The 12,817-nt window shown below is 43.0% G+C and overlaps 1 protein-coding gene across 3 annotated transcripts in view; it reads right to left on the bottom strand.

Moving 5' to 3' along the window:
- Positions 1-12,817, bottom strand: part of LOC124860390 (A disintegrin and metalloproteinase with thrombospondin motifs 2-like) — a 228,144-nt gene that overhangs the window by 102,598 nt on the left and 112,729 nt on the right. For all 3 annotated transcript variants that reach the window (XM_047353689.1, XM_047353688.1, XM_047353690.1), the window contains exon 3: positions 7,185-7,359. In XM_047353689.1, coding sequence (XP_047209645.1) covers positions 7,185-7,359 — 175 coding nt within the window. The remainder of the gene's footprint in view (positions 1-7,184; positions 7,360-12,817) is intronic.

The following is a 12,817-nucleotide window of genomic DNA, read 5'->3' on the forward strand; positions in this document are numbered from 1 at the left end:
TCTGGGGGGATAAGGTTATTTCTTTATTGACCTAATTTTACAAAAGAAAAACTGTTAGAGCAATAGGCTTAAAATTTAGGACTGCTGTATATTACTTGTCACAATGCATATAGCTATTGTAAAAAAATAGGACGGTGGCGCAGTTGGTAGCACTGTTGCCTTGCAGCAAGAAGGTCCTGGGTTCAATTCCCGACCAGGGGTCTTTCTGCATGGAGTTTGCATGTTCTCCCCGTGCATGCGTGGGTTCTCACCGGGTACTCCAGCTTCCTCCCACAGTCCAAAGACATGCCTGTTAGGTTAATTGGTCACTCTAAATTGCCCTTAGGTGTATGAATGAGTGTGTGCATGGTTGTTTGTGTGTTGCCCTGCGATGGATTGGCGACCTGTCCAGGGTGTACCCTGCCTCTTGTCCATAGACTGCTGGAGATAGGCACCAGCTCCCCTGTGACCCACTATGGAATAAGCGGTAGAAAATGACTGACTGAGGTTATTCATTTTAGAAAATATAAACAGTTTTATGCGACATAGTTTGATAAACACAGATAGATGTCTGATTTGCTTTTGAATTATCCCCGGTTAGGGTAGAAGGTAGCTTGACCCTCCTTTAAGGACCAATGCATGATTCCTTAGACTGTAGCTAATGCCGTGATTGATTGGCTTTGGAAGTTAAGGATCAGGCAATGATGTCACAGTTGAGTGCATTCTAGTCACAAATTGTAAAACTGGTAAGATTTGCTAATTGTTGTGATCAATGACCAGGCTAAGTAACTACTAGCAACACAAGCCAATACCAGTTTTTCTAATTTCCCTCTATTTTGGGCACTCAAAGACTGTAGAAACGTGTTTTTAAATAAAGATTGTAAAGTACCATGGGTGCCACTAATTTATGGTAAACCAGTCAACTTTGTTTTACACTCATGGCGGCCATATTGGATTAAACTCGGAGGGGCATGGAGACCTTTAGCTTGGTTTATTTTCACACCTCACTGTTAGAGTAGCCCAAACTACCAGGACAATATGATGACTGTATGAGCAGCAAACTAAACAGCCTGTAGCTTTTTGCATGACATTTGAAATTTTCAGTTCACCTGTAAGTTAGTAAATTACACACATAGGAGATGCCAATTGCTCTTTTTGGTTAATTTCCTCTCTGTGTTTGCTGTATTGTCCATTTGCTTTCCCACTAAATGAACCACACCAGGATTAACTTGCAAGCAAACCATGGTTTGCTGTATCATTTGGGCCTGTGTTTGCTTGATAATTTGGGCCTAAAAGAAGAAGACAATCCAAGAAACCTAAACCTGTTTTCTTAAAGCAAACTAAAAAGCTCTGGTGTGCAAGCACCCAGGCTCTGCAAACTACCCTGAAAACACCCTCCTTTGTAACACATGATGGTGGCAATATTATTCTGTGGGGATGTTTTTTCCTTGCCATGGGCAGGAAAACCAGATGAAAACATAAAAGCAATCCTAGAGGAAACCCTGTTTGTTCAGAAGTCCCCAAACCTAGTCCTCAGGGTCCACTATTATTCTTTATGTGTTCCACACTGTCCAGAGGACCAGGGTTGGGGACCACTGTGTGCATTACTACGGTAGACTTGAGACTGGGCATCCAGCATGACAACTACCCTACACATAAAACCTGAGCTGCAATGGAATGGTTTGACTGAAAAGAAAAATAAAACAATTAAATGTGGCTTAGAGAACATAAGATCTCTCTCTTCAAAGACTTTGCTAGTTAATGACTTGATTTGTGCCAATCAAATTGATTTATTTTGTCTCACAGAAACCTGGTTGCAGCAAGAGGATTGTGTTACTATAAATGAGTCAACTCCTACTAATTATTTATATTTTCACATACCTCGAAATACTGGGCGAGGAAGAGGAGTAGCAACCATCTTTCAGTCCGATTTATTGATCAGTCCGAAACCAATTAATAGCTACAACTCTTTTGAATATTTAATCCTTAGATTTCCTCATCCAAATTGCAAAGCACTAAAACCACTTCTGTTTGTTGTTTTGTACCGTCCACCAGGCCCTTACTCTCAATTTTTAGATCAGTTTTCAGACCTTTTATCGGATTAAGTGTTAAATACAGATAAGGTTATTATAGTGGGGGATTTTAACATTCATGTTGACACTGAAAGTGATTGCCTATGTTGGACCATGTTTTGCTGAATATTGGACTATTTGCACGTTGATGGACACCACCAAGCCTTCTGACACCATCGGCCATTTTGTACCCTACGATAGTCGGCTACTACAAATACCAGCGGGCACCGCGGCTGATAGGACGGGGGCATCGCATCTCTGACGTCGCAGTGGACTATGTAAGGGCACCGGAGACGCCCACCATGGCTTTTCACGCTGGAAACCGAGATGCAGTTACCACGCAACTGGAGCATCACTCTGGAGAAGAAATCCCACATGGACTTTAATTCATTCTTCCGCGTTGGCCAACAAGAATAAAACTCATAAAAGAGGCTCCAGGACTAGGAAGGCCCGGAGTTTTCAATTTTACTGATCGAGGACGTAGATTTAACACGTAACCAAAAACAACCACGGAGTTTTCAAGGAGACGCAATTTTTCCTCCTTGTTTTTTTGTTCCAGTCGACTAGTGACGGTCCGTCATTTATTTCACCTTTCTGCCAAGGAGTTACCACCCGTTACCCACGGGTGGAAACTCCCCCCCCTTCTCTCTCTCTCCCTCTGCACAGAGGAGACAACATCAAGTAAAATCCGTTCTTTTATTTTTATTTCTTTATTAGAAATAGCTTGGGCAGGATAGAGTGGGATTTTAGGGCAACTTAGAATCACCACTTGTAGTCTAATGTGTTTGAAGTGTATTTGCATGCCAAGTGTTATTGAATGTTGATTATCGCTGGACTCTGAAGCCACCGAGCTTCTCAAGTTGTGTTTTTACTGTGTGACACCTGGCGCAGGTGCGCCGTAACGCTGAACTGCTATAATAACCTCATGGTGAAATTCACCATTTTATTTGTCTTCAACTTTACTGGTTTTATTGGTTTGCTGCCAAAAAGTTTATGATCTTTTGTCCACTGAGTTTACAACTTTGGGGTAGGGTTTATGACCCTGTGTGTGTGTTACACGGAGCTACATTCTGGCGGGCCGCTCCCAAAGCTTCATTCAACACCATATTCCTCTTGTATTTTTGTCACAACTGCCATTACTGCTCGTTTTATTTCATACACACTCAATGCTGTTTTATTTTGTTTAGTTAGATATTTTACCCTTTTGTGTAGAACGTTGCATGTTTGATTAGGTGAAGATTATTGAATCGGATCAGCGAGTTGTATCAGAGCTGTTGATTTAATAAATATTCACAGAGATAAAGAGAAGGCCTTTGTGTTTTTGAGCAAGAGTGATTTGTCAGTCAAAATAAGGTTAAAGTTCCCCACGTTTTGGCAGAAACGGTTGATTAAACAGTGACATCTAATAATAGTTATCAACTATTATTGAGAATTTATTAAATGTAATTATCAAGGGCTTTGAGCCACAATTACAACCCCAGAGGACATCTCTGGTTTCGATTCATAAATGAGGATTTTTTGGTTAAGAAAAAAAACTTTCTCAAATTATGATTTTTAATTATAATTCTCGATAAATATTAATTAATCAATAATCATAATCCCAACACCTAAATATAACCTTTAATGCTATCTGAGACTCAATTGGCTTTACTCAAAACATTAGCAAACCTACCTTTGTCTTCATTTTCTGGACCTTGTGATGACATAAGGCATTAAGTGTAAAGAAATAATAATATTTCCTGATAACACTGTCCTGTCTGACCATTTTTTAATAACCTTTTAGTTTAATTTAACCGAGTACTCCACACCTGAAAGAAAATGTCATTATTGTAGATCATTATCAGACAATGCTGTAGCAACCTTTGAAGAATCTGTCCCACTTTTAATTTCCTCATTATCCCAGAAAAGCACAGTGGAGGGCAATAATTTTGTTTCTTCCCCTTTACAAATTGATTCTCTTGTTCATAGTGTTACTTCATCATTGGGCGATGCATTAGACAATGGAGCCCCCTTGAAAAAGAAGTTAATTATTTATAGGAGGCTGGCTTCCTGGTTTAATTCAGAGCTGCGTACTTTAAAGCACAATATTAGAAAATTGGAGAGAAAATGGCGCTCTACACACCTAGAGGATTCCTACTTAATCTGGAAAAATAGCTTACTATTGTATAAAAAGACACTTTGCCAAGCTAGAACAGCTTATTTCTCATAGGTTTCTCTTTAGTACAGTTGCTAAACTTACACAGAGTCATAGCTCTGTTGAGCCACCCATTCCCTCAGCGCTCAGCAGTCATGACTTTATGGGATTCTTCTTAAATAAAATTCTATTAAAAATAAAATCATTGGCATACTCCCGAAGACGATTACTTCATCCTCAGCACGCAAGACAACATTGGAAATAACTGCAGAACCTGATCTGTGTTTGGACTGTTTTAATCCTGTGGAGCTTCCTGAGTTATCAAAAATATTAGCTCTATCTAAGCCTTCAACTTGTATGTTAGACCCAATCCCAACCAAATTATTTAAGGAAGTGTTCCCTCTGATTACCAGCCCCATTTTAGAAATGATTAATCTATCTTTAGTAAATGGATATGTACCACAAGCTTTTAAGTTAGCTGTAATTAAACCTTTACTTAAGAAACCTTCACTTGAAGATGATTTAATAAGTTAAGATCTAAATCCAATCTTCTATTCTTATCTAAAATTCTTGAGAAAATAGTTGCTAATCAAATGTGTGAGCATTTACACAGCAATGACCTGTTTGAAGAGTTTCAGTCAGGCTTCAGAGCTCATCATAGCACTGAAACAGCTCTGCTGAAAGTCACTAATGATATTCTTATGGCCTCAGATAATGGACTTGTGTCTGTACTGGTTCTGTTAGATCTCAGTGCTGCATTTCATACAGTCGACCATAATATTCTCTTAGCAAGGCTGAAACATGCTGTAGGGATCAGGGGAACAGCGCTAGGCTGGTTTAAATCTCATTTGTCTGACAAGTTCCAGTTTATTCGTGTAAATTATAAATTATCTTCAAACTCCACGGTTAATTGTGAAGTACCACAGGGTTCAGTACTTGGGCCAATTCTCTTTACTATAAATTTGCTTCCAATAGGTAAAATTATCAGGCAGCATAGGATATATTTTCACTGTTATGCTGATGATACTCAGCTTTACTTATCCATAAATCCTGATGAGCCCAACCAGTTAGATAGACTACAAGCATGTCTTAAAAACATAAAAACTTGGATGACTTTAATTTTTCTAAATTCAGACAAAACAGAAGTTGTCGTCTTTGGACCGGAGTCTTTAAAAAAGAAATTGCTTAGTCAATCACTTAACCTGGATGGCATTAAATTGACCTCCGGTAATAAGGCAAAAAATCTTGGTGTTACTTTTGACCAGGACATGTAATTTAAATCCCATATCTAGGATTTCCTTCTTTCAGCTTTGGAACATTGCCAAAATTAGAAATATCCTATCCAGGAGTGACGCTGAAAAACTAGTCCATGCATTTGTTACTTCAAGGCTGGACTATTGTAATTCTTTACTATCAGGATGTCCAAAAAATGCAGTTAAGTCTTCAGCTGATCTAAAATGCTGAAGCTAGTGGTCTTAATATAATTCACGAGAAGTAATGTTTCTCCTATTTTAGCTTCCCTTCATTGGCTCCCTGTTAAATCCAGAATATAATTTAAAATTCTCCTCCTCACATATAAAGCCCTTAATGATCTAGCTCCATCATACATCAGAGATCTGATTGCTCCATATGTTCCTAACAGAGCACTTTGTTCTCAGACTGCATGTTTACTGGTGATTCCTAGAGTCTCTAGAAGTAGAATGGGAGGAAGATCCTTTAGTTATCAGGCTCCTCTCCTGTGGAACCAACTCCCAGTTTTAGTCCGTGAGGCAGACACCCTGTCTACTTTTAAGGCTAGGCTTAAAACTTTCCTTTTTGATAAAGCTTATAGTTAGAGTGGCTTAGTTTATCCTGAGCTATCTCTGTAGTTATGCTGCTATAGGCTTAGGCTGCTGGAGGACATAATGACCACCTTCACTCTATCTGCTAAATTCTCATACTACTCTCCAATTTACATCATTTGCTGTTATTTACTTTTAATACTTTTAATTTTATGTTCTCTCTGTTTTCTCTTCCTAGAAGCTACACCTGCCCTGACTCTGTATCTACTTGTGACACCTTCCTGGATGGGGGGCATTGTCCAAGCTTCTGCTGACAACAACTTAATGCTCACCTTCTACCGATGATACACTTGGCCTTGTCTTTCAGTGTTTAACCCTATTTTTCTCCTAGACATAGCTACTGACTGAACTTTTACTGTGACTAACTGTATGTGCTTTCTCTCATACTCTAAATTTGAAAACTGGCTCAGAGTTGATCTGTTCTTTCTTTCTAGATGAAACCACTAAAAGAGCTACATCCATTAACATTTACTTTTCCTTCCCATAGAAAGGACTCCTGGATCAGTGCTTCTTTGTTCTTTTTGTGTCTCTGCTCTGTTCTCTCTAACCCACCAGTCGGTCGTGGTAGATGGCCGCTCACACTGAGCCTGGTTCTGCTGGAGGTTTCTTCCTGTTAAAAAGGAGTTTTTCCTCTCCACTATCGCTACATGCATGCTCAGTATGAGGGATTGCTGCAAAGTCAACGCCAGTGACTGTCCACTGTCTCTATATGCTCATCCGGGAGGAGTAACTGCTACAAGTCACTGACTCGATGCAATCTGCTGGGTTTCCTTAGGTAGAAAATCTTTTTAACCAATTTGAATAAATAACTGAATCTGACTGCACTGTTCAATGATTAGGATTAATTGGAATGTATGTACCTGACTTTGTGAAGTGCCTTGAGACAACATGTGTCGTCAATTGGCACTATATGAATTAAACTGAACTGAACTGAACAGCTAAACAAATACAAATATTTAGAAATGAAAACATTGATAAGTAAAGCTTTTTTTGTGTAGATCTGTAATTGGTACAATTTTGCTCAATAATGTGTGACTCCAAATGCTGTAAGTTCCAGGAGAAACAGAAATACGAGAATGGTGCTGAAGTGTGCATGAAGAGCTTTTAGTCAAGGATGTATAAAAGTGGAGGATAGCACCATGGGAACCACAGACTAACCTCTGGAGTGGTAGTCTGCCGCTGGGCTGCTGATGGGCACTTTCTTAACAGCTGACGAGCGATAGATGATGTGTGTCCTCCCTCCTCCTCCATCCTCCTCCTTTTCTATTACTCCATTGCCCCTTTCCACTGGTTCAATAAAAAACTCCTCTTTCTCTGTTCTGATCATTCCAGCCTGAAAGAGAAATTGAACAATATGAACATAAAGAGAACTTTGAAACATGACAAAATATGTCAGCAGCTCATGTACTATGTTTGACTCTCTTCTTACATCCTCCACCTATCTAACCCTTTACGGACAGAAATAGCCCTTTGCTTAATCCTGTTGCCATGTTTGGGTCATGTTGGAAAGAAAGAGAAAAGAAGGGGAGAGACGTGATGCCTTCTGGGACCCCTGTGAAGGTCCACAGTGACAGCTGGCAACTAAAATGACCAGCACACAAGAATGAGATGAGACTATCACACTCGCATCTTCAGCTAACTCATCCTGTCAGGTAATTCCTCCTTTCTGCTTTTCACACACTTATCAATCTTGCATAAACTCACAGGAAGTTGGTGAAAAAAGGAGTGAGAAGAAGAAAGAGACAGGAAGGAATAAGGACGTGTGCATACAGAACACGCACAAAAAGGAATAGCGTGCACATTTATGGGGAAAGCAGTCTGGGAAAATTGCCCGTCACTCTCGCTTATTCCATCTGTCTGTTTAAGACAACTGGTAATTACCAAGGCAACGCACTGCTGTAGAGGAAAGCCATGGGGGAGATCACACTGAGGATTGAGAAGCTTTTGAAAAGAAGAGAGCAAAAAGGAGAGGGACTAATAAATGAAAAACGAGAAACATCAATATGATGAGCAATTGCTTGTCTGCTTCTGCTTTGACATGTAAGATAGAGATGATGAACAAGTTAAAGAGAACAAAATGAGCTTTAACAAGAAAATGCAGGATGCGTTACAGAGGAATGTGCAATGGAAAGCTGTATTGAATAGAAACATATGGCCCTTACCAACCCACATTAAGGGAATTTAAACATCATTAAGGACATGAAATTTAGAAGTGCAGATTCACTTATTAAAGATGAAAATAGAGAAAAAAACAATTGGCATAAAACAGAAGTAGAATGTTTTGCGTTTTATATCCAAATGACAACTATCAACATCTACTTCAAAACCAATAAAGACATATGAGACATTGAAAGCAAAATTATTTGTGTTTGGCTTTAGAGCACCAACGTGGTAAAACAAAATCACAGAATCCACATAATAGAAAAAGAAACAAGTAAATCTATGATCTGGAGAAACCACATGTCTTTCTTTCTCTGTGAATTTGACTATCAACTGTGTTAAAAATAATGTCTTTTGTAGGTAATGCTAATGTGGAACAATAAAAGATGTCAAATTTGAAAAACTCATTATCCCACTTACTAAATTGGAAATTAACAAAGATTAGCAAATTTTTTAAAATCAGTTTTACTAACATCACTTACAGATCTGCTGTCATATAAACTGCTGAAGGAGCTCCTCTCTGCCTGGAGCCTAAACCATGTACAATGACTCTTTAAAGAAAACTGTATAGTGAGAGTTATCACAACATTTGATTTTCCATTGGGATTAATAACATATTTTTGAATTCAGTTTTAAATAAAACAGCTTAAACAGAACCTGTCTGACAACATGCAGTATGATAAAAGATCTTGAAAAGTAACAGATCATGCCCCAATCTAAATAAACTTAATAGCAGATAAGAAATAAAGTCCATCAGCCTGAAAAGGGTTACCAAGACAATGCTATGGCTTTGGGACTCCAGTAAATGACAGAGAGAAAAAGTATGGAATAGTGGTGAACGTTCCTAGGAGTGGCTGGTCAACCAAAATTACTCCAAGAGCGCATTGACGACTCATCCAAGAGGTCACACAAACCAACAATACAACATATAAAGCACCGGAGGCCTCACTGGCCTCAGTTAAAGACATGATTCAACAATAAGAAAGAGACTGGGTTTAAATGCCATTCATGGAAGAGTGAAAACCACCACTAACCAAGAAGAACACAAAGTCCCTTAATGATCTCCAGACTTTTGGAAAATTGCTCTGTGGACTGACAAGACAAAAGTAAATTTTTTGGAAGACTAACAAAACCTCCAAATCATTTCAGAACAAGAACATTAAACTGACTGTCAAACATGGAGGTGGAACTGTGATGGTCTGGGCTTTCTTTGCCTCTTTGTGACCTGGATGCTTTGATTAAACCATAAATTCTGTCCTCTGCCAGAAACTCCTGAAGGATGATGCCCAGCCATCAGTCTGCTAACTTAAGCTCATGCACACATGGGTTATGCTGCAGGAAAATTATCCATAGCTCACCAGCTTGTCCACCTCTGAATATTAGGTACTGTATACTGAACTTATATAGTGGTTTCTAGCCATACTCACCACTCAAAGCACTGGAGTCTCACTCATCCAGCTGTGCTCACAACACACAGACATTCATTCACATTCGCAGATCGGTAGACAACTTCTGATTAAATTCCTTGCCCAAGGGGACATCAAAGTATGGCATGGTAAGGCTGGAATATAAATACAACTTTCTATTTACAGGTCTTCAAACTGCCCCAAATAGCTAAGGAAACAACAAAAAATAAAGTGAGGTTTTTATGTGGCTTATTCAAATTCATTTAATTGGGATTTTGTTGTGTGAAGTTAAACAGGCTTGAAAACCCTTTAACATGGGTGAATTAAAACATTTTAGCAAATAAGACTGTCACCCGGTGTATGCTTTTTTCACACATGGAAAAAGTTCATATCATTTACATACCTATTCTGTGATTTCTTTCCATTTATTTTCACCTTAGTAATGTCCTGACAAAAACTAGCCAGCAAAAGAAACAATTTGGGTAAGAGGAGTACATCATATGAAGCAAACTTTCCATGGTTTTGGGACAAATCCTTGGTCAGAATCCTGTCAACCAAAACACCTTCTCAAGCAGGAGTCAGTAATATTATAATACAACAATATTTGTTGTATTATAATATATTTGTTGTCCCCTCCTTGAACCGTCACCTTAACGTGGTGGAGGGGTTTGAGTGCTCAAATGATCCTAGAGTCTATGTTGTCTGGGGCCTAAATGCCCCTGGTAGGGTCTCCCATGGCAAACAGGTTCTAGGTGATGGGTCAGACAAAGAATGGTTCAAGAACCCCTCATGAAGAACACAATATCGAGGCACGTGACGTCGCCCGGTACGGCGGAGCCGGGGTCCCACCCTGGAGCCAGGCCTGGGGTCGGGACTCATCGGAGAGCGCCTGGTGGCCGGGTTGCTCCTCGCGGGACCCGGCCGGGCCAAGCCCGAACGAGAGACGCGAGGCCATCCCCCAGTGGGCCCACCACCTGCAGGGGGAACCGTGAGGGACCGGTGCAAAGAGGATTGGGTGGCGGACGAAGGTGGAGACCTCAACGGCCCGATCCCCGGATGCTTAGGCTGGCTCTAGGGACGTGGAATGTCACCTCGCTGGGGGGGAAGGAGTCTGAGCTTGTGCGGGAGGTCGAGAGATATCGACTAGAAATAGTCGGGCTCGCCTCCACGCACAGCGTGGGCTATGGAACCCATCTCCTTGAGAGGGGTTGGACTCTGTTCTACTCTGGAGTGGCCCACGGGGAGAGGCGGCGGGCTGGTGTGGGTTTGCTTGTTGCCCCCCAGCTCAGCCGTCTCGTGTTGGGGTTTACCCCAGTGGATGAGAGGGTTGTATCCCTGCGCCTTCGGGTTGGGGATAGGTCTCTGACTATCATTTCAGCCTACGGGCCGAGTGGTAGTGCAGAGTACCCTGCCTTCTTGGCGTCCCTGTCGGGGGTGCTGGATAGTGCCCCTCCCGGGGACTCCATTATTCTGCTGGGGGACTTCAACGCCCACGTGGGGAACGACAGTGACACCTGGAGAGGCGTGATCGGGAGGAATGGCCTCCCCGATCTGAATCCGAGTGGTGTTTTGTTATTGGACTTCTGTGCTAGTCACGGATTGTCCATAACGAACACCATGTTCAAACATAAGGGTGTCCATCAGTGCACTTGGCACCAGGACACCCTAGGCAGGAGGTCGATGATCGACTTTGTTGTCGTATCATCAGACCGTCGGCCGCATGTTTTGGACACTCGGGTGAAGAGAGGGGCTGAGCTGTCCACTGATCATCACCTGGTGGTGAGTTGGATCCGCTGGAGGAGGAGAAAGCCGGACAGACTCGGCAGGCCCAAGCGCATAGTGAGGGTCTGCTGGGAACGCCTGGCGGAGCCCTCGGCCAGGGATTCAACTCCCACCTCCGGGAGAGCTTCGACCAGATCCCGGGGGATGTTGGAGACATAGAGTCCGAGTGGACCATGTTCTCTGCATCTATTGTCGATGCTGCTGCCCATAGCTGTGGCCGTAAGGTCTGCGGTGCCTGTCTTGGTGGCAATCCCAGAACCCGGTGGTGGACACCGGCAGTAAGGGATGCTGTTGAGCTGAAGAAGGAGTCCTATCGGCTGTGGTTGGCTTTTGGGACTCCTGAGGCGGCTGACGGGTACCGTGAGGCCAAGCGTGCTGCGGCTCGGGCTGTGGCAGAGGCAAAAACTCGGGCCTGGGAAGAGTTCGGTGAGGCCATGGAGAAGGACTACCGGTTGGCCTCGAAGCGATTCTGGCAAACCGTCCGGCGCCTCAGGAGGGGGAAGCAGTGCTTCGCCAACACTGTTTATAGTGGGGGCGGGAGACTGCTGACCTCGACTGAGGACATTATCGGGCGGTGGAAGGAGTACTTCAAGGATCTCCTCAATCCTGCCATCACGCATTCCGTGGTGGAAACAGAGGCTGGGGACTCGGGGTTGGACTCTTTCATCACCCAGGCTGAAGTCACCGAGGTGGTTAAAAAGCTCCGCGGTAGCAACGCTTCGGGGGTGGATGAGATCCGCCCTGAGTACCTCAAGTCTCTGGATGTTGTAGGGCTGTCATGGTTGACACGCCTCTTCAACATTGCGTGGCGGTCGGGGACAGTGCCTCTGGACTGGCAGACGGGTGTGGTGGTCCCCCTTTATAAGAAGGGGGACCGGAGGGTGTGTTCCAACTACAGGGGGATCACACTCCTCAGCCTCCCTGGTAAGGCCTACGCCAGGGTATTGGAGAGGAGAGTCCGACCGATAGTCGAACCTCGGCTTCAGGAGGAACAGTGTGGTTTTCGTCCCAGCCGTGGAACACTGGACCAGCTCTATACCCTCTACAGGGTGCTCGAGGGTTCATGGGAGTTTGCCCAACCGGTTCACATGTGTTTTGTGGACCTGGAGAAGGCATTTGACTGTGTCCCTCGTGATGCCCTGTGGGGGGTGCTCCAGGAGTATGGAATTGGGGGCCCTTTATTAGGGGCCATCCGGTCCCTGTACGAGCGGAGCAGGAGTTTGGTCCGCATTGCCGGCACTAAGTCGGACCTGTTCCCAGTGCATGTTGGACTCCGGCAGGGCTGCCCTTTGTCGCCGGTCCTGTTCATAACTTTTATGGACAGGATTTCTAGACGCAGCCAAGGGCCGGAGGGGGTCTGGTTTGGGGACCAGTGGATTTCGTCTCTTCTTTTTGCGGATGACGTGGTCCTGCTGGCCCCCTCTAGCCAAGACCTACAGCATG

The sequence above is a fragment of the Girardinichthys multiradiatus genome, chromosome 23 (assembly GCF_021462225.1).
Source record: "Girardinichthys multiradiatus isolate DD_20200921_A chromosome 23, DD_fGirMul_XY1, whole genome shotgun sequence".
Taxonomy (NCBI): Eukaryota; Metazoa; Chordata; class Actinopteri; order Cyprinodontiformes; family Goodeidae; genus Girardinichthys; species Girardinichthys multiradiatus.